At 51.6% G+C, this 25,679-nt stretch overlaps 1 protein-coding gene across 4 annotated transcripts in view; it reads right to left on the bottom strand.

Moving 5' to 3' along the window:
• Positions 1-65: 65 nt before the first annotated feature.
• The window catches only part of ELP4 (elongator acetyltransferase complex subunit 4), a 196,887-nt gene continuing 171,273 nt past the window's right edge, over positions 66-25,679 (bottom strand). The window contains exons 10-11 of one of the 4 annotated variants that reach the window (XM_072039212.1): positions 713-821; positions 205-328 (exon numbers count right to left, since the gene is read on the bottom strand). In XM_072039212.1, the coding sequence (XP_071895313.1) occupies positions 321-328; positions 713-821 (117 nt within the window). In that variant the 3' untranslated portion in view covers positions 205-320. Of the gene's footprint in view, positions 329-674; positions 822-3,353; positions 3,602-25,679 lie in introns of those variants that run through there. The other 3 variants (XM_072039210.1, XM_072039211.1, XM_072039213.1) reach the window with 3 other exon arrangements.

Raw genomic sequence — 25,679 nt, 5'->3', positions numbered from 1 at the left:
ATAAAAAGAGGAAACAAAAGATATTTTGTATTACGTTTATTTGTACAAGTGTGTCAAGCATAAGCATGGAGAGCATTTCATAAAGCATAGAGAGTACTTCATAAAGCAAGCAGCAAGTGTGCCACAAAATATATCAGAACTCCGATGGGAAAGCAAGTTATTTGTCCTTTTTTCCTTTTCTCATCTGCCTTGTCTACCAAGGTCTTTGTCCCTCAGGCTTCAGGAGTGCCAGTGAAGTCCTGGGCCAGCAAGGTCTGCCTCCTGCTCTGAGTCTGTACAGGGGGCGGCCTGGGGAGGCCACAGGCACCACCGAAAGTCTTTCACCCACCTATAAATGAGATGAGTTAAAAAATATTAACAAACTCAAAACAAGTAAGGCATTAATTACATTTTGTTGGATGTGCTGGTTCCCAGAATGACAATCCTGCCATAGGGAATCAGCCTGAACAGCCTCAGCTGCCACCGTCAGGTGCCGTCCCAAGCAGGGAGGCCAGCAAGGGCGTGATCTGAGAGGAGCCAGCTGAGATGCAGGAAAGCACTAACATGTCCTGAACAAACTGGAGCCATGGGACAGATATTAGCATTTGGGGGTCTATAATTGCCTTATTGCTTGTGAGGTTAACATGCTTCTGTAAGGGGGCACATTATATAGTTTGTCTCCTTTGTGTGCTCTTAACTGACAAACTGTTTTAGTTAGTAGGAGGAATTATACCTTGCAGTGTGGCTTGGTTGCAACCCTTTCTCCACCTCAGCCAGCCCAGATAACCCAATGAAGTGGTGGATGAAACACTGCAGACACAGTGGTTCTGATTCCCTTTTACCTTAGAAAAAAAAAACATAAAGCAGCTGCAAAGGTAGTTCATGCTAAATCCCAGGGCAGTGCCAGGAGCCTTAGCACAAATAAGAATGAAACTTTAAATCTCTGAAAGTGCTGTAAAATGCCTCCGTGCCTCTCCATGAACAAACACAGAGGAAGAGAGAAGCAGAGACAGAGAACCAGGAAAAAGGAAAGCATTTCCCATTTATGCAGATGGGAATAGCAGGGATGGGCAGGTAGACCCTCTGAGTACCCAGGCATGCAAGGTTACGTAGAAGGTATGAGCATCACTGCATATGCATATATCAACCAAGACTTTAATGCATGCCCATAGCAGTCTTGCCATGTGCCATGCAGAAGCAGCTTTGCAAGCCCCTTTTCTGACCGGAGAACCAAAAATCAGCACCCACGTCTGACTCACTTTGCTCTGCCAATTAGTACAGCTTTGAAGGAGGATGCTCCAGAAATCCAAAGCACTAATAGTGTTTTCTCTGGATCTTTTTCAATCTTTCACCAGTGAAGTGAAAAATGTGATTGTGCTGAGAAATCTGGAATTTCGCTGAGCTCCTCATTTCAGTTTTCTGATTGGCGTGGTTTAAATTTCAAGCTGGGACAGATCAGGTACAATCAACAAACCCAGGGAAAAAATGCACCGACGCAGTTTTAACATGACTTGCCTCAACTTCAGGTCAACGAAACAATACATGGGGATGACACAACACATTGCTCTTGAGAGCTCGCACAAAGCTCTTGCATTGTTGTTGCAGTTGGGACTGGGTGTTATTCAGGCTTGGTGACCAACTGGTGGTGCTAATGCTTCATTGGATGGGAGGTGAAGGAGGGTTCATTACCTCTCACTAAATATGTACATGCATTACACAAACCCTCCGCAAATTACAAAGCAGCTTTCACAAGCCTTGCAATTAAAGGATTCGGCTTGATTTCAGAAAGACACTTGCAGGAAGCAGTTACACACATATATTCCAAAATTTCATATGGCAGCACTTAAATCACAATGGCTTTGAGGACCAGTCACCTGCTTAGGTCGCTTGACGTTCAGTCCTCAGTGACTGCATGAAGGTTTTGTGTGTTCTCCTGTATCTGTGGTATAATGTTTTTTGCCTGGGAGGGGGATTAGATACTAACTTGTCTGCAGAGGGCTATGAAGCAGTAAAGCACCAAGCCTGGGTCTGAGAGACAGTCACACTCAGAGCCAGCCAGGGTGGCTGATAAACCATGGTCTGAAGCATGTCACCAGCCAGATGTCACTCTGTTCCAAGCAGCACGGTCATTTACTGCAACAGAAATAGCCTCCGAGAACTGCAGGAGTGTGAGAAAAAAGCTGGTACTCTCATATATTTCAGTGAGGTTTAAAAGAAAGCCCAGCTACCATTTTGGGGAGGCTGCTTACTGTCTTAAAGGGTTGTATTTGGTGGCATCTTGCACCTAGGTGTTGCACTGAAAGCCACCTGTAACAAGCAGGTTTATTCCCTGAAATCATCTTCCTCTGATCAGTGCTGTGCTTCTGTTTCGATCCCAGGGCAGTGAGGCACCTCTGGGGCCAGCAGGAGTGGCGGGCAGGCATATACAGGCTTGGTTTCCTCTTGAGGGAAACATCTGCAGGGACTACACCAATGGCCTACAGCCACCCTCAGACAAAAACATCTCAGGAACTGTTGCATTCACTTGCTCATTTTTGGCCATTTTCTAGACAAACACACACAAAGAAAACAGGGCAGATAGCAAGCCAGGGGTTCCTGTAAGGTCAACCTCATGAAGGTCTCTTCCTCCTCCTCCTCCCCATAGGAAGGGGGTGTCAGCCCTCTACACCTGCAGCCCAGGGGTTGCTGTCCTGGCAGCAAAGGCAGCCCAAGCAGAGAGGAAGCAAACTTCACCTGCCATCATTCGCTGTCCAGTGTATCAAATTCGGTTCTCAATGGAAAACACATCTTCCTTCTGATTGTCATTGCTTAGCTTTTGTTGGAGAACTTTTGCCTCCTGTCTCATTTAGGAAGAATTGAAATCAGTGGCAGATTTTTAACAAAATGAAGTCTTCTTCTCTATTTTTGTTCCAACCACCTTCAAGCTCTGTTACTCTGCATGGTGGGACATGCAAATCCCAAGAGGCACACACGTGTTGGGTGTGCAAGTCAGGTAATTGCACACCCGATTGCGACGTGCAGGTGTCCAGTTAAGTGCATTCCTGGTGATCTGCACTCCTAAATACATGACCACTGCGTAAATCACGTTGGATCATGGCCGTGTCGCGCTGCTGGTGCAATGCTGATTTTATGGATGCTATGCAGCGGTGCAGGGCAGAGCAGAGAGCTGGTGAAGGTACCTGCATTTCTGCATGCAGCCCTCGCCTTCTGACATTTGCAGATTTGTCCCTTAATCTCTGTGGTGCAGGATTTGCTGTCAAGAAACATTGTCTGGGATGAGCTGTTGGGATTCAGATTATCAACCCAACATTAATTATTCTGCTGACTAAACCCTCAACAGCTAGGCTAGATAATACAAATGTAAAGAAAGAAATTAGTATGAATCATGTTCTGTACTTGAAATCTAGAATGAATCATACTGTAGGAACAAAATCATATACCATAAGCGTATGTGTGTTGAGACATAACAGAGCCAGATCCTCAGCTGGGGCTGAGCCAGGTAGCGCCACTGGGCCCCAAAGGCACTTTCCTGCATTGAAGTCCCCGACCTGTGTTATTTATTCTGAGCATCCAGAGCGGGATAGCAGATAACGACAAGATCTGTCAGGTTGTGCTGAGGAAGCTAAAGCAAGAATAACAAATAAGATATGTTAATTTTTGAAGTAGAGAACTCCTTTTTTTTTTTTTTTTTTTTTTTTAATCACACTTATGCAAGAAGCTGCTCAGACAGACAGAAGTAGTATAGGCCCTTAGAGAAGCAGTAACCGGTGCTTATCCACTCGCCAGGCAAAGTATAAATGCAAAAAGCACCAAAGATTTTTGAAAGAAAAGAAAGCGTGTCTGTCTGTTGTCTTTACAAGGTGAGAGGGCCCAGGTCTTCAGCTTGTGCAGCTCAGGAGGCTCCTCTGGTTTCATTACAGGTTTATATTTATATCCCGATGCCCCACGTATGGTAGAAATATCATAGAGGTTAATTCCATCATGGTGTTGTCCCTGTCTTCAACTGGGCTGGAGGTGAAGTATTTACATTTCAATATACACAACTAAATGCTTTTAAACCCAAGCCGTGGTTCAGAATAGCCCCATAAAGAGCTAATGAGAAGAATAAAAATCAGATAGTTAAAAAAATGATGTAAGGTAGAGTCTTAATTTTTTATTATTAAATTCACAGTACATTAATTATTAAGTGTTCATAAACTTTGTTTTGTGCAATGATAAATTAATAATATCTACACAGACATGTTCTTTTACAACAGGGAGGCTAAGAAATGTAGTACCAGAGGACCTTGTGTTGACAACTGAAGCTATTAGAATAGACTCCTTAATCTTCAATCATAAAAAGTAGATAATGTTATTTCTTATTACTATTAAATGCAAAGTGCCTTACTAGGAAACATATATGTCATTACTAAAAATAACTACCAGGGAATGATTTGAGCAGGCAAGAAAAAAAGTGTTGGCAAATTACATCTTGAGATAAACCCGGTGACATGTTCCCTGCTAATCTCTGCCATATTAAAACTGTTTCAACTTATTCTTCTGCTAGCCCGTACCAGGCTGCATAAGGTTTATGTCCAAGGACGGAGACGGTAATGACTGCACGTGACATGTTGTGCTTTTGGGAATCATTACCAATTGCTAATGACCCCAAAATGCAGACTCCTGTATACGCTTTCGGTATTACTGAAAAGCATCTGCTGGCCTCTGCTTAGGGAAGGGATGGAGAGTTTTGTGGTTTCCTTCTTTTCTGTGAGCAGTGAACAAAGCTTGCTTGATGAAAACCAGGGGGTTTTAGTAACTTCTGTCCAGAACTCAGCATCATTATTCATCTGAATGTTTTCTGTGGTTTGTAAATACAAAGCAGAGCAGGTACCTTCTAGGCCAGTCTCACAGAGTAATTCCTTGTCCATAGGCCAAGCCGTGGAGATGTGTTTTAGAATTAAACGTAGCCTAGGTGAGGGAGTTGTGGTTTTAGCAATTTTGTTACGTGTTTATACATGACCTATAGAGCGCATCCCTCCACGGGTTGCTGGAGCAGCTACCCGGTCCGTGCGAGTGGCCTCCCTTCGAAGACAGACACCTGCAGGAGCCTCGCACTGGGACAGCAGGGCTGCATGGATGTGCACTGAGTTTTGAGTCCGGATGCTTGAAATATTTTTCCAAACCAGGAGCCGAGAGAGAATCATTTGAGATCTCCGTGAAGCAAGGGAAGGAGCACCCAGAGTGCCTCGGGCAGCTCCTGCCCCAGTTTTCACCCCGTGATCGTGAATCGGGACCCTGGGTCCGGGAGCAACATGTGCTCCTGCTGGCTAACGGGCGTGCAGGCTGCCCGGCCCGGCCAGCGGATGGGAACTAGGGCAAGCCCAGGAGGAGCCAGCCCTCCTCCTTCAGCTGCTGCAGAGCACCCGGACCAGCTGGAGCTTGTTAAGGGGCCGCCAGCAGCTCCCTGCCAGCCCGGCTCCCGGGGCCAGCTTGAGGCGCGGGCGAATTCGGCTCTCGCCTGGGGAGGCCGGCTGGTGGGGGCAGCCGGGAGAGGACGAGCCATGCCCCAGGGGAAGCAGCAGCTGCTGCTCCCTGACAGGCTTCCCCAGCCTCTGCTGCCCGCGGCACAGCCCCTTGCCAGCTCTTCCCACTTGTGGGGGCTCCGGCTGCTCGCCAAGGCCCTGCCTGTCCCTCGCGTGCCCTCCACAGCTCCCTGCGCAGGGAGGATGCTCACAGGTGAGCGCAGGCTCCTGGCTGGGCTCTCCCTGCTCACCCCACACAAGCAGCCAGCCCAGACCCTCTGGGCACTGCTCTGGTGTTCATCATTAGCGTCAATAAAAGGTATCTTCGGACACTGTCCTTCACTCAGGCCTCCAAAGTGCTGTGTAAGTGACTTAATGCCCTTTTTGGAGGTGAAGAAACTGAAGCAAGGCTAATCCAAATGGCAGAGCTGGGAGAAAGCTGGCTGGGGCCAGTGCCACTCCGCACACTAGCCGGGTGACAGCAAAGCCCAGAGAGGCAACATCCCTCCCTTATTTTTCCACACCATTTTGTTTTAGAACAGGTCCAGCTTTCCACAGCACACTTACACGATAGGGCACTGATTTCTCATCATCGTTTTTTTGCTGTTGTTCCTCACAAACCTGCTCTAGCCAGAGCCTTCCAAAAGAGCTAAGCTGCACAGGCAACAGGCTTTTCGCTGCCCTACTCGGGAGTCCCTTGGTCAAGTAAAGCTGCTGCAAGTAAACGCTGCATTCACTGCATAACAATTGGAGTGAAGTTTTTATGCAGAGAGCTTTTTATTTTCCAATCAGCAGCGCTGAATTGGGACTTTTGGGGTAAACTGGTAGCTCTGGGCCGCTTTGAAGCATCACAAGTGGAGGGTTTTGTCTCCTGAAGATTTACTAGCAGCGATCTTTTATTCAACCGTTTTATTAGCCTCCTTTTACATATGTATGGTGGTGAGGGAAAAAAAAAAAACTGTTGTTGGTGAAGTACAGAGTCTATTTCCCCTGTGATATCCAAATTCAAAAAAAAAAAAAAATTGTGTGAAAAATTGTTGCCCGGGGGCCTCCCCAAGTACTGAAATTTCACTGAGGTTTTCCCTCCCGCACATCGAGCTTCCCCGCCCCTCGGCCCAGCCTTTCAAGGTTGAGTTTGGGGTAACAAATGCAGCGCCAGAAGGGCCGGGCTGCCCCGCACCGCAGGCAGGGCTGCCGGAATAAATCTGCTTGCCCCCCAGCGCAACCCAGGAAAACTTTTCGCCCGCTTAACACGCTGTTGTTTTTTTTTTTTTTTTCCTTAATTTTCCCTGAAAGTTCTCGTTGAATTGAGCCCCGTTGCGTGGACAAATTGGACAAGAAAAGTTTAAATGTTACCACTTTGGCTTCTCCTCAAGTGGTGCTGAGCACAGATGTTTGGAGGGGCCATCATGTCCCTGTAAGAATGGGGGCTTTGTGTGCATAACCTTACAAAGGGCAGAATAGCCCTGCTTTGCTGCCAGCCCCGGGATCATCCTATCTTTATGTGTTGATTTATTAGGCCAGGGATGAATGAAACCGTAATTAATATTACTGAAGCATTAGAGTCTATTTAATTTAAATGCCACTGAATATTTCACTTTCAGTTGGGAGTGACAATGTGTTCGGGACTGTTGGTGAAAGCCTCAGCCATCTGTTACCCCTACTAAGAAGGGAAGACAAGAGAGACACAGGGAGACAGAGAGCATTGAGCTTTGTGGCTTTTCCAAGCCTCCAGGATCATCATTCAACTCAAGGGCAGCCAAGAAACATTCCTGCGCATTGGGCCCTCCGTGTATAGGGGAAAGGGTATAGGGGCTGAAAGGGTATGGGGGCAAGGCATCTCCCCGGAGGGTGGGGAGAAAGGAGGAAGAAGGAGATTTACTGTACGTGCAGATGTAATGTCCAAGTGTGTGTGTGTGTGTGTGTGTGTGTGTGTGCAGGACCCAAGGGGCAGGAAAGCAGGAGGACGGACTGGGAGAGGACATGAAAGGGTGATGGGGAAGGCAGCCCTGGCCCTAAGAGGCCGTGGGCAGCAGGGGACTGGCAGCCCGGCCTCACCCCTGCTGCAGCGGAGAGGTGGAGAGGTGGCGGGGAGCGGCAGGCGGGTGTGAGGCTCTGCCTCCCCGGGATGGTAATTAGCACAGTGGGGTGTCCTGTAATTGGGATCATTTGTTCTCCCGGTTTTTCTCCCGCAAACTGATTTCATGCCAGAGGGAAGCTGTGTGACTCACACCTTGCCATGCCAATTAGCTGATAAACATCAAATGTAAACAAAGATGGCCTAATTAAGACTGGTCGCCCAACCTCGATGTGCGTATTGGCAAAATCCCACTAGCTTTTTGCGCTCAGACTTATTTTCTCCTTTGCTGGGACTAAATTAGCGGCTTTGCACAAGAACCACTTATCTTTGAGAGAAGCTTAGGGCAGGTAATGAGGAAAATAGGGAGCTGGCGGGGAGAGCAGCGCCGTCCTCATCCATCCCAGCAGCGCCGGGCAGGGACAGACGGCCGCTGTTTGTCGGAGCAAGCACAAGGAATGAGAGCAAGCTTTGTGGTTGTGCCCTGCGGAGGGCTGTGGGAGCGAGGGGAGGGTGAGACTGAGGACAGGGGTCCTGCAGGGCCGAGGCACGGCTGGAGCATCCCTCGGTGGGTGCCAGCCACAGCCAGGGTGTCCCTGTGTCCTCAGAGCACATCGGTGCCCTGCACCTGCAGCCATGCCCCTTTCCCCTGACCACTAAAGGGAAACACTGCTGGTGGAGCAGAAAAGCAGTGTGCGAGTGGAAATGGAAGGTTTCCAGTTCCCAAAAAGCTACTGGTGAACATTTTCAAAAGCGGGTTAAAGAACGCTTTGAAGTTCACCCCGTGAGTTAAAAATCTGTCTTTTGGGGATGCGTCCAATTCCTGTCCCAAAGGCTCAAACCCAGCTTGATTTTACTAAACATGGCCATGCAAGGCATGGCAGGGTGCATCACAACGCTCCGCCGGCTCTCCCGCAGAGATGCGTTGTGACAGGAGACCGGAGAGCCTGCGAAAACAGGGGCTGGGTGCCGCGGTGCCTCCAGCAGAGGCTGGCAGGAGCACACCCCGCACATCCCCTGTCCTCGCCCGCCGGGCTCCGCAGCCCCCTGGGCCGTGGGGTGGAGGCTGCAGGGCCTGGCCTGGCCTTCCCTGTTTGGGCACCACGCCGCGAGGTAACGTTGAGCAAGCTGCACGTGTTGGGATCCGTGCGGGGATCCCCTTTGCAGCGCAGTTTACACTAAGCCTCCAAAGCTGACGTCCCTTTGAAAGCCCTCTTAATATATCCAATTATAGATTTTCAGCAACTTTGAGGAATGTTGGCTTTCCCGGCGGCTGATCCCGGAAAACACCATTGAAACCAGGAGGGATTTTGCTGTTGAGCTCAGTGGGGGAGGATCAGGTCCTACATAATTTTATTGTCAGCGATGATGACCTCTCTTCACAGCCGAAGAATACCCATCCTGAACCGTGCCCTTCGGAACGTAAACCGTTTATTTTTATAGCTGGATCCTTCCCCGAGTGGGATATTTTGTGCATGGTTAACTTATCCAGGGCTTTAAATGCTTGCCAAGTGGCTTTAATAGCAGGATGTTGTTTAGAAAGATTGGGAAGGATTGCGGGCAGTAATAGAGATAATTGCCAAGGAGAGATAAATGAATCTTCAATCTCAGACCAAGTTGGCTTTATCACTGGGTCAGGAGGGAAGGTCCAGAAAAATCCCCCGTCTGCAACTAAATGCGTAATGATAGTTTGGGATTTAGGGAAGCTGGCAGCTGTCGAGATCTTGCGATAAAAGCATCTTTTGAGGCTTAATACAGGTTTGCAACTCCATATAAAGGCACGAAAGCCCCTTTTCACTGCAGGGGTTTAGCATCACAAAATCCAAAAGCTGGAGGTGAATTCTGGGGGAGAGGAGCGGCCGGCGACGTCTCACGCAGGCAGCTGCGGGCCAGGCTGTGCCGAGGGGCTGCGAGCTGCTGCTGGCCCGGCACAGGGGTGGCATGGTCAGCCCTCCTCTGGGCTCCCCTGGGCATGCCCCACAGCCCTGCTGGGCCCCGGGGAGCTCCCACACCAGGAGTGCTCATGGGGCTGTTGATAAGGAGGGGGTGGCTGTTTGGGGGAGAGGGCTGACTGTTCAGCTACACCTTTTCCAGCTCGAGCTGGGGCTTTCCTCAGCCACCTTCCTACCAGACCACGTTGTGTATTTGCAGACCCCGCACTCCCAGATGCCATAAAGTACTGCTGAGGAGATGCTGCTGCGTGACCTAAAGGGAGACCGTGACCCATTTTCCCAACAGCAACGCTACGAAAGGCAGTAAAACACAAGCAAGGCCGGGCCTTCCGACTCAGCCCTCGCTGGGTCAAGTCCTCGCCACGTCCCTGTGGCCCTGATGGGGCTGTGAGGACCACGCAGGACCCAGTGTGATGGTCCCCCGGGCTTCCCCACCCGCCGTTCGGAGCGACATGCTGGCGCTTGGCGGCATTACACGGAGATTTGGGTCTGATGAGCGTGTTTCTGTGGCTGACACCCAGGCCTGCTTGCCCGTTCCTGCGGATCCCAGCAAAGGGCTGTCACAGCTCATTACCTGTCTGTCTGAGGTTCAAGCCTGGGTGACTTCCAATTTTTTTGAAGCTTAGTGCTGGGAAAACAGAATTGGATCAGTTCGCCTCCTGGATGTGCGTGTTTCTGATCCATAGCGCGATATCGCGCACGGCCCCCCAGCTGCTTCCACTGCTGGGCTCTGCGAAACGGCACCGAAAAATAAACCTTCCTAAAAGGACATCGACCACACGCGAGGAGGAAAAACGTCTCCATGGGATTTCGGTAGCATGGGTGCCATTTGTTCCCTGTTCCTTGTCGGGCTGGGGAGCCCTCGCTGGTGCCCTGCTCTGGCTCAGGGCGGCGCAGTGCAGCTCGGCGGCGCCTGGAAACCCTTCTCGCCCCGCCGTTTTCAGCTGTTGTACAAGTCTGCAGCTAATGTCATAACAAGAATTAAACTGTCTCATCCTATTACGCCCGTCGTGGCTGACTTCGCTGCCTATTAAGGTGACAGTGCAGCAATTCGAAATTTGTGTTAATTGTTTACCCCATGTTGCAGAGCCTTTCTTGGGGCGTTCACAGCAGCCTGCAGGTTTCCTCTAGCCATGGATTATCTGCACATTCTGCTTTATATGGACCTGAAGAAAATACCCTCCTAGTATGGATCACTCCACACAACACCCTCTGCAGTGGGGTTTTTTGGCTCATCTATTGCCCTGCTTTGGTCACATTTAGAAACAATCCAGTAGAAGGAAGCAGCCGCCTTTGAAATTACAAGACTTTAAGAGGCTTTTTTCCTCTGATTTTTATTTGCATTTGCTGCCTTCACTTTACGTGGTTGCCAAGAGCAGGGGCGTTGGCTGAGGCACAGCGATGTGCTCGCTCTGCCCACGGAGCCTCTGGCTCCCTGGGTTCAGCAGAGCAGGCAGCCGGCCCTCACCAGGAACCCCTCATAACAAATATTAATTGATGGCTTAAAATCCTATAGAAAGCCATGAGGTTTCAGTCCCTGCTCTCAGGGACTTTGGATGAGGCCTGTGGCCCTGCCTGATGGACTTCTTTCCAAAGAGCCCTGCAGGGCATTGCCCCAGCACGACAGCCCCTGGCACACCTGGCCCTCCCCATGCCCCAGCTCCCACTCATTCTTTTTTCAGGTTTTAGTAAAAACAAAACAGCAAAAAAAAAAAAAAAGGTCTTGTGCATGAGCTGCAACTGGGTCTTAAAATTCTCTAGCGGACAGCACATTTTGCACAGTTTATAGCTTATAAACATGGTCGTGGTTTGCAAAAAAGTATCGCTGGCTATTTGAGCTCCCGGCGCTTCCACCTGGGGAAAAGCAAAGCCTCCCACCGGCCATTAGAGAGCCTGTCATTAGCACGAGCATTCACTATTTATATTTGGAGCAGAAATGCGCCACTCGCTGCTATGAATAAAGCATTTGCCTTTCCCCGTCCGCTCCTGGCTGCTCCCACAGCCCCAGCAAGGCGCACGGCTCCCGTGCTGCCGCCAGGTCGCTGTGCTGAAGGTGAACTTGGCTGCCTTTGGAGAGCGCTGCTTGTTGCGCGACAGCCGCGCTCGGAAAGCCCTCAAACGCCCATTGTTTCGGCTCTGTTTTGATGAACTTTTCCCTTGTATGTTCATCTGGAATTTAATCGTGATAAAGCGCGCACAATGGCGAGATTGTGGGCGAGCGCAAGGTGCTGGGCGAGCACAATGCGGAGCTTTATCCCTGCCTCCCGGACGCTGCGCTGCTGGCAGGCGGCAGCGAGCCCGGGTGAGCCCCAGCAGCCTGGGCAAGCACGGGGGGACAGCGGGCTGGTGGCAGGGCAGCCGGGCATGCAGCCGCACCGCAGGGTCAGTCCCAGCTCAGGCTGGCCTTGAGATGGGGCACGATGTGGGCAGGATGCATCCCGGCTCCCTTGCTCCCCGTCAGCATCCATATCTGCATCCCACATCTTTATCCCACATCTCCGTCCCACATCCACACCCGCATCAGCATCTCCTGACCTTGCTCCCTCTAGCACAGGAAGATGCAAGCCTGAGGAAAACCCTGTGTCAATTCCATATTAATTCCATATTAATAAGTGGCCTTATTTCTCTTGGATGGTCCCTGCCACCAGCCACCCCCTGAATCGCTGCTTTGGAAGAAAAAGGCACTTAGTTCTGCGGACACTGCTTCTCACCCAGCAATGTTGGAGGGTTTTTAAGTATTCATGGGGTGTGGAGTTTGGGGATCACATGTTTTCTGTATTTTTTGCCTGGATTTTTAACCTCATCTTATGACATCTGCACTCATTGCTGACGTGACCTACTTAGGGAAGTCAGAGACACTGGAGATTAAACTGAGCGACCCAGCTCCGTGCATACTTATAATTTCGAGGTCCTGACAAAATTTGTTAGTTTCTAATAATCATTTCCTGCCTTTGAAAAAACAATTCTAACTTTGCATTCTGAAAACAAAACCCTTCTGGCTGCCCAGAAAGCCAAAGCCTGTAAGCCCCAGTCCCTGCATGGCACCTGCCATGCGACCAAGGACTGGTGCTGCGCGGTGCCGGTACCCGCTGGAGCACAGCACGGCGTGCCACGGCCCCAAGGACAGGGCTAGGGGGCAAACCTGGTGCAGGAAAACTGCCCCAGAGTCCCAAAGCGCTCGGGTGCAGAGCGGGAGGTGGGCTGGCAGCAGCACCCCGTCGCTGCTCCCCGACATCGAGCTCGGCAACGGTGCAAACGTCTTTTCTGTGATTTTTTTTTTTTTTTACAGGAATGCATTCCCCTGTGTCCACACTTTAAAAACAAAAGGAAAACAAGTCATAGCAGACTTTCTCTTGCAAAATGAATTTGTCAAGCTCTGCTGCGTTTTGCTGAAGTGTAAGAAACTTAAATAAAAGTGATCATAAAGTTAAGAACCTGGCTTCAGGGCAGAGAGCAGCGGGGATTTCTCTGCCTCCGTTTGCTCTTCCTAAAGCTCGAGGTGTGGGCAGGTTTTCGCATTGCCAGAGGAAATTATTAATGGCTCCAAGAACTTTCAAGACTGATCTTTTCCCTTTGCTGTCACATTATGCAGATAATATTTTGATAATATTTTGCAGACACTCATGAAAACAGCACAGGAAATCACTTCATGGTTCCGAGACTGCATCGGGGCTCTTCCCTTTATCCCATTACATTTTATACATAGGTCAAGTTTTTTGCAGCAAATGCAAGTTGCCAGTGCTGAACAGATTTGAGGAGAGCCTGCGCAGGGCTTGATCCCCTTCCCTACAACACTTCCAAAAACCAGACACGAGCTCTTCAAGTGGGGCGCTGAGCCTGGGCACTGAGCAGCTACGAACACCTTGGTAAAAAATGCTCACAGTGTAACACTTTGTTTTCCTGATTTTTCCTGGTTTGTGCTCTTGAGAGGATGGCTGCGTGATTTAACACAGTGTTTTGCTGCCTTTAACCCCATTAGGGTTTGGTGTGACCGTGCACACCGAGTTTTCAGTCTCATCTTTGGACACTGGCACGAACCTGCTGTGGCACCAGTCCTCTGTTTGCTGCTGTGCTTTGCGGGGCAATAAAGTGTAATTAAAAATGCACAAAATCATTGCGTGCAATGTTTTCTTCCTGGAAGTAAAACCCATTTAGTAAAACTGAATGTGAGAGTTGTGCTACAAAATGCATTTCGTTTCCCCGATCACTTTGTTCAGGTGGTGGATTTGCCAGCAGCTAAGCAGTGGCTAAGGGAAGAGTGCACGCACCTGACCGAAGGCGCTCCTATCAAGCAAGCTCCAGCTACCAGAGGTGCCCCCGGGATGGGGGCTTGTTCCCTACGGCCCCGCTCCCCTGGGGGGTCCCACAGGACACAAAGTGTGCGCTGCTTCAGGGGGAGGGCAAAGCACCCACCTTTTGGCTGGCTTTTGTGGCTGCCCCCTCCTGCCAGACAGCATATTTCTGTCTGCGTTTGACTGCTTTTTTTCTACCCCATCGCCTTCTGCTCTACATAATCTGTCAGTATTGGGTTTCCTTTCATTTCACTTTCCTCCCCCTTAACGCCAGTTCTTCCTCCCGGATTTTCCCTCCCTTTACCGCTGCTTTTTTTCGGTGGTTTGGTTTGAGTCAAGCTGGAACTGCTGGGGTGGTATCTAAAAGCAGGAACGTGGTTATGTCTATTTACTGTGAAGCACGGTTCATAGCAGCTTCATTCTTCGGGTAATATTTAATAATAAAAATAATAATAATAATAATAAAAAAAAGTAGCACTCCTTGCCTTGATTTTAGATCCTGTCTTTACCTTGCTCCAGGCATAAGCTCCAAGTGGCTTGTAAGCAGCATAGCTGCTTAATTCACTCCTCCAAGTAAGCAACGAACACGGCTCTGTGCAATCAGCATGGCCAAAGGGCTGGCTGAAGACACGGGTAAAAAAAAAAATCAACAAAGAGGCTGCTGTAAATCCCTTATTACCTAAGAATTTCAGCAGCTACTGATGTGCTTCAGCCTCCGCTTCACCCCCACAAATTTAAGAGCCTGGGACGCGCACTTATTTTACGAGTGCAGGCTGCACATTTGTGCACGCACGGCACGGGAGGATTGGAAGCAACCCTCTGAGGATGCTACGGCTGCTCGCTAAAGGGGAGCTTTCTGTGGAGAGAGGGGACTGGGAGCGTGACTCAGAGAGGAACCACGCGGCATGCTGGAACTTCATGAAAAACCCTTAGGAAAACACATTGGCATTTGGAAAACCTGGGCAGCCAAGTGCAAAATCTGCAAAATGTGCACAATCCGAGCGGGATCCCTTCCCGGCTACCTGCAGATGTGGCCGGGCAGAGATCACTGTGCAGGGCCCTGCAGCTGGCAGGGTGAGGGGGGGGGTGCACATCCACGCTCGGCCCCCAGCCCTGGCCTCTGGTCTCCAGCTCTGGGTGTGCCTCTGGCACCGGGCCATGGTGCACGCCTCTGCCAGATGTGCTTGGTGGTGAGCACAAGCTGCTCAGAGCACTGCGGAGCTCAGGTGGGCAACTGCTCGCTGCCCTGCGTTTGCTAGTCCTTTGTGCCCAGCAGTATCAGTTGGAAAAAGAGATTTATAGTCAGGGCGCAGCTCTCTCACCCCTGAATCCCCGCTAGTGCTGCTAGTGCGGAGTCTCTCCATCCCAGTGCCTCAATCAGAAATGTATGGTTGCTATCACAAAAATGTATCTAGCCCAGCAAAATCGTCATCAAATATCTGCTCAAACATGTTGCAGGAGGTTGCAGCGGTTTGCAGCCCCTTCAAGTGCCGTGGCTCTGGCTTCCTTCAGCATTGCTCACACCACAAATGTAATTACCAGTCCTCCGTGCTTTCCCACTTGGCAATCTGAAATGGTCGGGTAAAATGAAGCAACCTGTCAATACTGTATCTATTGCGGATGAGACATCTGCAAATACAGATCAGAGTAATCTGGTCATTGATTTTAGGATTCTCAGTCCTCCAAGGACAGTGACAAATCCATATATTGTCCCTGGGTGATGGGGTTTGCTTTTGGAGTTCTGATTTCTCTGGGGGAAAGGTGTAAAATCAATGCACCCAGGGAGTGCCCTGCTGGGCAGCCCAAATGTGAATGCACAAACACATGCACAGAGTCCTCCAAGCACACGGCTTTACACGATGTTTTATGTAGCTGGCCTTCAAGGCAATGCAAATGTTTCCAAGCAATGGGCTACAACTTGTTGGCTGAGGGCAGCTGACTGGTTTGCTAAAGGAAGCAGGGAAATGTTCTGAGCAACAGCTTGATTTTTATCAATTTTCAATTCATCAATAAAAAGTAAAAATATATGAAGAGATGTTCTCGTTTAAGTTCATCTTTAAGATCTAATCCATGCATGTATTGCTGAAATACACACGGTATTTGGGTAACAAACTGAAAAGCTATGCAGTAAATGTACCTTGGCATTCCTAGAAATTCCTGGAAATACCCTAAAACTATTTCTATCATTCAAACACCAAAGCAGCTTCAAGTTTTCCCTGCTTATCCTGAAATGTATGTACTAATAGATACTATTTCTTTACCCAAATTGTAATATATTCCCAAACTGAACTGGAAATCACCCACCAGCAGAGGTGTGGAATGAGCAATTTTCCCATCTTCATGTAAAGCCAACCACGTCGGACCCACTCCAATACAGCTGCTGTCCCTGAGAAAGGTAAGTCCCAAATACAGTGCCTAACACAAACGTCTTACATGGCTTGTGCTTCAAAATATTAGCCCTTAAAAACGTGACATTGCTATGCACGGGCAAGTAATTGTCAATGCCTGTTGGAAGTGTTAAATCTGCTTACGTTCTGGTTGGAGAGAGTATTTTCTCACCCTTTGTTTCCTGCGATGATGTGTTATTGAGCCAATCTTTCTTTAAAACAGGGGAAAATTGCAACGTTCATCTACGGGCATGCTAAAAACGTGACTTCGCAAGGCGCATGACAACACGGCAGAAGGGTTTTCTGGTCACTTAGGCTGACCCGCGTCACTGTGCACCCCCGTGACCCACGCAGATGCTCCCCACTCATGGCCCTGCACCGGCAACCTGAGAGAAACTCCAAGGAAAGCCCCCGTGTGCCCCAGGACTGCCCTGAGGGTCTGGAGCTGCTCGCCTGCGGTTCACACACACATGGCCATGGCTGGGAGCCGCACTGCTACCGGCTCAGAGCCTTCCATGGGCTTCACCAGCTCTTGTTCACCTTCAGCCCTGCCAAACACACCCAGAAGCTGGCGGTTCCTGGCTAAGACACCACATTCTCCACACTGAATGGCTGCAAGGACAGCCATTTTTCAACAAAAACCTCAATTTCAGACAATGGTGGAAAAATAAAAACAGCCGTGCTGAGTGCTGGCTTGAGAAACGACCCCAAACCGCATCGTTCAGCGCCTGCCACAATGCGCCCCGCACCACGCAAGCGGTGATTTCAAGCCGCACCAGGCAGGCCTGGGAAGGTGCCCCTTGCTCCAGGGCTGCTCGGTGCCATCCTGCGAGCCCCAGAGCCATGCCCATGGCAGTCGCTTTGCACCTGTTGAGCCTCGCGGCTCGAAGAGGAGCGTCCCAGCTCGCTCGCTCGCTGCGTGAACAAGCGCGCGCCGCCTCACCAAAAGGCTCCGCGCCGTACCCAGCAGAGCAGCGAAACATCTGCAGCCTTTCACATATTCACAAAGAAACAGTTGTCCGGTAGCATGTTGCATCCTCACTGAATGGGGACACATGGGACTGGCAGCAGAGCAATTTAATCACAAAGAACCAAAGTAGCATGGAAACATATTTATTTCCTGCGCGTGGTGATTTAAAAGCATTTATTGCATTTTGGCACAGATGTTTTTGTCTGCTGACACACGAAGACACACAAAGTGCTTCTGTGAAGAAGCACAGCAAGTTTTTTTCACAAGGATCTGCACTCTGCTATTGACCACTGGTATTACATGCACGGGTGTTCCTGGATGGCCTGCGTAATTTTTCTATTAACATAATTTTTAAGCCAGAGATTATTTTGCGTTTCTGCTACAGGATTTTGTCAGTGGGGTCGCTCATATAAGGTGGCAAACTACAGGCCTAAAACTTGAAGAAATAGAGAAGCATTATGCTTGCCTGTTTCAAAATAAAATGAGGGCCTAGGAGCAGTAATGTATCGCGTGTTAGATCAATGCAGCAACACCTACTGACACACAAATTACAGTATTTGTGGAAAGCCGGAGCCAGCTGGTTCAGAGGCGCTCGAGGAGGTCCCTCCGGATGCTGCCCCCAGCACAGAAAAGCCAGGAGCAGAGCCCCGAGCTGCCCCGCTGCAGGCAGGAGGGGATCCAGGCAGCAGCTAGGCTGGGCCCTCCAAGCTCAGCTCAGCGAGGCCACAGCCTCTCCAGGGAAGGGCCAGGTTCACGGAGCCACGCACAGGCTGGGAAAGCCAAAGCCCCAATGCCCACACATGGGTCAGCACCAGCCCTGGGGCACCTGCACCCGATCCCACAGAAAGGAAGGGCTCAGGGTGCCCTGCTGCTCCCACACAAAGAGCAGGGAGAGGGGAGGGCGAAACCTCCCGACTTGTTTTCTTTTTGACGGTCTGATGGAGCGTCTGACGGGAATTCTCACTGTCCCTGCTCTCTGGATTGACTTCAAGGGTTGCCTTAATGAACAGCCTCCCCCAGACAGGGAAATTCTGCTACCTTGCCCAAACCTGCTCAAATACTTTGAGCTCCCAGACCCCCATTTAGCACAGGATTTTGGCAAAAGGCAGCAGAGGCGCATACTTTGAACTGGAGGTAGACTTGAAAACAGCCCCTCGACTGTCAATGATGTGCTTAGCCACTGAACCAGAACTCGATTTCGTAAACCTGTGCACCCGTAATTTCTTCATCTCCTCCCGACGTGCCAGCCAGCCTCCGCAAACCAGCTCATTTTGCAGCAGTTCATACGCCTGCATTCATGCAGCCCTACAATATGCATCACAAGGAGCTTATCCGGAGCCATCAGTGACCACAGATTAGTGGGGCGATATTCCCCCTGGAAATCTTGGAGCCTGCGCTGCCTTCCCTCATTACAGAGCCTGTGGGTTCTGCATTTCTTTGCATCTGCTCACCAAAGGGGCTTTATGTTAACACCCCTCGGGGTTTCGCCTCCGAACGGCGGATGGGCCAAGCGGGATGCTCACTCCCAGCACCTGGCAGGGAAGCGCAGCCGGGTGCCCGGCGCGGCCAGGGGGCTTCACTCCTCGCCTCTTCTGCACGGGTCCTACGAGGAAACCCAAAGCCTGTCCCCTCCCAGTCTTCGGGGGTAAATGTCAGAGCCGCCAGTGCTCGATAATTAACAAGTTCTGCCATTCCCCTTGCTGTTGCACTGGCTGTGGTATTTTTAAAGCTTTTTATTAAAAATTAATTTCTTTATTTTGTTGGAGACCCATCATTCGGTCACGTGGCTCGCTGTCATGTTTCTATCCTTCCTACTCATATTCGAGTTATGCCATCAAGCTAATATATTGTGACTGCTCTTCTCTCTTGTGACAAAGCCTTGCAGCTGCCTCCAAATCAATAGATGTCAAAGAAATATGAAAACAATCATGACAGAGAACTTAAATCCTGGCTAGAGTCTGCATAATAAAAAATGTGCTTCTGTTCTCAAGGCAGCGGATTAATTTATCCTAAAGTTTAGTCAAATTTTATTCCGGTACCTTTTTCCCAGCAGATAGAGCTACATCTGTTGGGTTTGTAATGTAATTTGTAATTACTGCCCTTCATGTGGTCCAATGCCTTGAACCATCTTTAATTAAAAGCATAATTAAGGGAAGATCTAAAGGAAGACAATTAACAGATGGTCTTTTTTTTAGAAACAGTTAGTTGCATTGAGGACGTGTACCGGTCCATCTCGGACCCGGATTAGGAGCCAGGCTGCCTCCGGCGCAAGCTGCCAGGCGAGAGGCCGAAGGGGGTCGGGGCGTCCCGGGCAGCGCCGGGGCCGGGGGCCGGGGCAGGGGCAGGAGAAGGAGAAGGGGCGGGGGGCAGGGGTCGCCCCCGCTCTGTGGCTGTTCCCGGGGCAGGTGAGAGCCCCACCGCCCTCTGCCGACCCCCGGCCGCCCCCCAGCCCCGGCATCCATCCAGGACGGCAAAAACAGCGACAATAAGCACGGGGCGAAAGGGAGGGAGAGCCCCACGGCAACTCGCAGGGCTGAGATCCCGTCCCGAAACCCGGAGCCCGGGGCTCTGCCTGCCCGGCTCCCGCTCGCCGCATCCCGGTGTCCCCCGGTCCCCCCCCCGGACCCTCCTGCCCCGCCGGGCATCGCCCCCCCGGCCGGCCCGGAGAAGAGCATCACGGAGGGAGAGGGAGGGGAGAAATAACCCCGAAAATATGAATAATGCAACGAGGTGCAGAGCGACGCGTTAGCGCAAAATTTCTAGGGGAAGCTGGGCATAAAAAAAAAAAAAAAAAAAAAAGGAAAACCTCAAGCAGCGGTGTAATGTAAATTAAATTTTTGTTGTATTACCCAGATTTCATTATTTGACTGTTCATATTCAAAGTAATGCGGCAATGAATTGTAATCATTTCAATTATCTTCAAGATAGTTTCTTTAGGACACAAGTTGTCAGGGATAAAAAAGTAGGCTCTCGCTGCTCCGCGGGTCCATTTTCCAGACGGTTTGTCGCTCTTGCTGCATGATTTAGCCGGGCCTTTTGAGCACGGGCGGCCTCTCCCGCACGCCCTCCGCGGGGGCGCGCACCCGGCCCCGCTCCCCCCGTGCTCGGCGGCCGCGGAGCTGCCCCGGCCCCGGCCCCGGCCCCGCCGCCCTCCTCCCGTCAGCTTCGCACCGCAGCTTGGGGAGCTTTTTTTTTTCCTTTTTTCCTTTTTTTTTTTTTTCTTTTACCAGTTTCCCTCTGACTTTTTCAGCCAGCCCGGAGGGCCGCCCCGCACGTCGCCCGGCTCTGCATCCACACCCGCACCTCCACCCGCAGCCGGCCCCAAATTGCCGGGACCCGCAGCAGCCCCAAATTCCGCCTCCTTCCCGCTCCGCTCGGCTCGCAAGCGAGAGCCGCTGCCGTCGGGAAGGCGCTGAGGGCTCTCCCAGCGCCCGGCAGATCCCCTTGAAACGCCTTTTCACCGCCGAGGCAGCGCTCGGCTAAGTGGCCGCTGGAAATCCCATCGCATCGGGTCCCGGTTCCTTCCCGGAATATCGGGCATTTGGGGTTTATTAGAGCGCCTGCTTGAAAAGAGGCTCTTTCCGAATAAAAGAGCACGTTTCTGCCCATTATTCATATCTGGGGAGTCCCAGGCCTTTACTACATTAAAAAAGCTTCAAAAGGACAATTCGCCATCCACAGATATTATATTTGTGAAATGTCCTTTTGTCGAAGCTTTTAACACCTTCTTATAACGAATCATTTGTTCTTTTCTTTTTAATTTTGATAGACAATTAGCCATCAAATATACACCAGTTGACTGTAACCGAGCATTAAACTAGCCTTTATTTAACGCTAATTTAGCATAGCTGCTTTGTTTAACTTTGCCATACAAGAACCAGGTTTTGTAGCAAAAATAGGTGTAATTTTATGTGGGGCTTCATTTCTTTTGGCCCTCTACACAGCAAGCCCTCTCCTCTTTGTAACCCATTCTGCTGGGCAGAAACACCATTTCGGAGTGCCTAGCACCTGGAGTCTGGAAAAAATTAGCATTGATATAGATTTAGTTGAAATGTAATCTCTTAAATCTGTCCAAGATTCGGGGAGATAATTACACTTTCACTGAATTGCCAGGGGTCAGCGTCTCTGTGGACCTGAGGAGTTGATTTACTAACAATAGTGTTACATAAAAAATGGTGTTTGAGATTATAATGTTAATAGATGCAGTCACTGGGGAAAGCAGGCAGGCTACGACTAATTCGATGGAACTTGGGTTTTGCTTTGCAAGGATTCAAATCACTTGCAGCATTTAATTTAGAGGAATGAGTTCGGCAGTAATTACGGCGAACGGAAAGGTCGCTTTAGAATATTAGTTATTTTTTCCCAAGTTGGGACCGGGGCTTTGCAGGGAGGGGGCTTGCCCCTCCGTCCCCCGCCGGGGCCGGCAGAGCCGCGCTGCCGCAGCTCTGCGTGTGCCATCTCGGACCCCGCAGAAACCCGCCCGGACCAGGAAAAAAAAAAAGAAAAATTGGGGGCGTTAAGAAAAAAAAAAAGCAAGCTCTGGAGCTGCCCGTCGAGCTCCCGGGGCTTTGCCGGGGGCAGGCCGGCGGCTCCCCTCCCGGGGCAGGGCGCGGAGGGGCCGGGGGGCGGCGGGGACCCCAAAAGCAGGCGGCGGGGGCCGGGCAGCCCCGAGCCGCACCCCGACCCGGGACTGCCCGGCTCAGCCCCGCACCGGCGGCCGTCGGGGGTCGCGGGCTCGGCGCACAAAGGCGGCGGGAGCGGCCCCGGCGGAGCGGCCCCGGGCTCGGCCGGAGGCTCCGGGGCGAGCGCCGGGAGCCGGGGCAGAGCCGGGGCAGAGCCGGCGCCGCAGCCTCCCGCGGCCCCCCGGAGCCCTCGGTCCCTGCCTGTTTCTGTTCCGAGTCCGGCCGCTCGTCTGCGTAACGGCAATATATATGTTAATTGAAAACTTCGGAATTTAAAAAGGTTGTGACAAGTTATAATTTGTCTTGTCAATGTCTGGAATCCTTGTTTAGCTCTTTAGTTTTGTCTGCTGTTCTCGTCTGTCAGATAACAGCTTGCCTAACACGCTGGCTTCCTCTCTTATGGCACGGAAATGACAAATGTGCTGTTTTATCCATACAATTTATTTCATTATTGTTGCCAGCACGAAGCATCACAATCAATCATAAGGAAGTCCAGTTGGCAGGTGTCAATCTTGGTATGTTTTTGTACGTCTCAGTCTATATTTAATCCAATTACAAGGGTCATGGAGTAAGTGCAAATCCCCTTGTTACAACTCACATCTTATTCAAGATTTAAAGTAAAAAGTCAACTCGATCACATGGGCGCTTTGGGGGACCTCCGATACCTTTTGATATCTCGTCCCCCCTCCCAAATTACGCGGGGAGAGAGCTTTATTAACGAGTTATCGCGGCTCGGTTTGGGTTGGGGGATTTTTTTTTTTTTCCTGAGTGTTTGTGTGCAAATGAAGTATCTTGTTATTTCGCTAAAGAAGAGGGAGGCTTTAATGATGGGAGATCTTTCCGCTCATTGCCCTTTCAAATACAATTGTAGATCGAACTCAGCCTTGTCACGTTGAGGAAAAGTGAATTTCTAACATCCAGGACGTGCCTGTCGACTTTCAGCGAATTGCATCCAATCACCCCCAGGGAATTCAGCTAATGTCTCAGTCTAAACCGGGATGAGGGGAGAAAAACAAATCAAACATTGTCCGGAGTCACGCTTATTATGAAAATGTTTTAAAAGATAGAGAAGGGAAATAATTCAAGACAGCCCAGAATAAAGTTTTAGCCAAATTAATACCATTAGGAGTCCTCGGGAAGAAAAAAAAAAAATAGGGACAGAAAGCTCAGCTACAAAGTTAGAGCATAAAGAGACGATTTCTAGCTATATGCTTCCCTTTTTTAAAAGCAAAGGTGTTCGTATTTTTTTTTTTTTAATGAGAAAGCAAGGTTGCAGCATTGAGAATAACAGTCCTATTACAGAGCCGGCTCCAGTGGGATTCTCCACGAGGGGAAACCTTCTCTTGGCTACACTGAGGACACGCTCCCCTGGCTCCATTTCTGCCTTCAGGACGCCTCAGTCCGCGGGACTTCCCCGCGGCACCTGCAGCGGAGCCCCCGAGAGGCCCCTCCGCGCCCCGAGCCCGCAGCCAGCGCCAGCACCGGGGGCTCGCCGGCCCCGGGCTGCTGCGGGAGCCGGGGGACGCGGCGGGGCTCCCGGACCGCCCCGCGGGTGGCACCGCACGCCGGCACCCCAGCCCTTCAAAACCCCGCAAAGGCAGGGCTCTGAGGGCCGTGGTAGGTTTGAGGGGAAGAGCCGGGGGTACCCAGCTTCGGTCAAAGTGCCAGCGGACTGAACCGACGGCTCGAGAGGATAAGGAGACAAAAATCAAGCAAAGGAAGAGCAAAACTAGGTTTCTGCAGCCGGGCTTAAATGCAATCCTGGGGGCAAAGAGAAATGTTAGACGAGAAAAGAAACGTGTGGGGAGATAAAAAGAAAGTATTTAAAACCACATACCTTGAACAAGGGCAAGATATCCCAGCTAAAATGCTAGTCAAGTGCCTCTTTCCTTGAAAGCCAAAACCACGTTTCTACTCGCAATATTTTTCCTGTTCTAGAGAGTTTCCTTTGCTTTTTACCGTTTATTGTAGCTAGTCCTGGACCCTGAAGCCTGTGCAATGCCACAGTAAACAAATTGTTCTGATGTGCTTATTATTATTGCTCAAGTTCTGCTTGGATAGAGAATTAAAGCTCATTATTACAGTGTGTGTTGAGAATTGCTCAATCTATGTGAACACGGGGGTTTGGGGCATCCTCGGGAAAAAAAAAAAAAAGGAAAAAGAAAAAAAAAAAGCCACCCTCCATATCACGGTGTAAATCAAATATGTATAATGCTTATAAATTTGTAACACATCGCCGTGCGCCTGCCCCTGCCCCTGCTCCGGCTCCCGCCCCGCGCCCGCGGGGCTCCGGTGCGCGCTGCGCCGCGGAGCCGCTTCCCTCCTTCCCTCTTTTTTCCCTCCTTCCTCCCCGGCGAGCCCAGGTGAAGCTGCAGCGCCCGGCGGTGCAGGAGGCAAAGCAGGGCCCGGGCGGGGGCTCTCGCCCGATTTCCCCCCGCTTAAGAGCCCCCGGTCCCGCCGGGCAGCGGCGGCTCGGGCGCAGCGCGCAGGTTGCGCGCAGGGGGGCGGCCCCGGGCGGCGTCCGAGGGGGACAGGGGCCCGGCCCAGGCTGCTTCGGGCGCAGCGATTTGTAGCTTTTATTTTTAATTTCCCCCCCTTCTCCTTTTTATTTATTGTTGTTGTTGTTTTGCAGCCGCCCTCGGCCTCTGCGGCGATGCGAAAGCCAAACACGGACTCTGCTCTCGGCGCTCCCCCACCTTCCTGCCTCGCTTCCCTCTCCCTGTATTTTTTTGAGGAGATAAAAAGGCAAACAGAGAGCGCTCTGGTGCTGGCGAGGGGACTGTTTGCCTGCCTCCGCGGAGGCCTGGCCAAGCAGACTTGGCTTCACGCCTGAGCAGTTTCTGGAGAGCGGCGCGTTGGAGAGCAGGGGAGGCAGCACCTGGCCCTGCTTTAGGAGCCATCTCCTTTTATTGACAGCCAGATAAGCAGGCGGGAGCCGTGGTGTTTCCAACGCTTCCCTGGAGGACCCTGCCGGGTTGCAGGGAGCCGCGGCCCCTTAATGGCAGCGGCTCCAAACGCGCCGCGAAACCCTTTAAACCCCTTCCTGGAAGCGCCGCCGGGCCCCCGCCGCCGGGGCCGCCCCCCCGGGGCCGCCGCTACCTGCGGGCCCCGCCGGCGGCTCCGGGCCCGGCCCCGGGGGAGAGCGGGGGGCGAGGGCTGCAGCCGGGGGACCCCGGCACGGGCTGGGGGCGAGCCCCGCGGCACCCCCTGCACCCCGCCGAGCCCTCGCCTCCCGGCCCCGTCAAGGGCCGCCGCTAATTCGCCTGGCAGCCCCCGCCTCGTCCCCGGCAGAAGGCAGGTTCATGAAACATTTAAGTACAGTTCAATAAAACTATCGGCTGGGGGCGGGGTGGGGGGGTTCTTTGCTGATAAATTATTTACCCTGACAAGTGTGTGCAAATAATGGCCTCTCGCTGCCTCTCTAACGGGAGAGGCTGCGGGCGGGGAGCGCCGGCGGGGCCCGGCAGCCGGATGGGCCGCCCCGCTCCGCACCCGGGGCTATTCCCGGGGGGGGGGGCTCGCAGGTACCGGGGCCCCGTGCCCCCGGGGGGGCTGCGGGCGGACAGGGTGCGACCCGGGGGCTGCAGGGCCTGGCCGGGCATAGGGAGTCAGGGGGGTCCCAGCGCGCCCCCACGCAGCAGGGCCCGCTCGGACGGCTTTGGGCAGGGAGTTGCGAGGAGGAGAAAGCCACAGCGCGCCTTCAGTTTTGTCCCGGACCCTAGCAGCGCCCTGCCCGGGGAGAGCCGTCGGGGGGAGCAGCCCGGCTCCGGAGCCAGGAGCCACCCGGGGCCGCCCCGAGGTGCGGGGCAGCCCCTCCGGAGGAGCGGGGAGCCCCT

This window comes from Anas platyrhynchos, chromosome 5, assembly GCF_047663525.1.
Source record: "Anas platyrhynchos isolate ZD024472 breed Pekin duck chromosome 5, IASCAAS_PekinDuck_T2T, whole genome shotgun sequence".
NCBI lineage: Eukaryota > Metazoa > Chordata > Aves > Anseriformes > Anatidae > Anas > Anas platyrhynchos.
The sequence above is the reverse complement of the archived record's forward strand: the minus strand, read 5'-3'. Positions and strand labels throughout refer to the sequence as shown.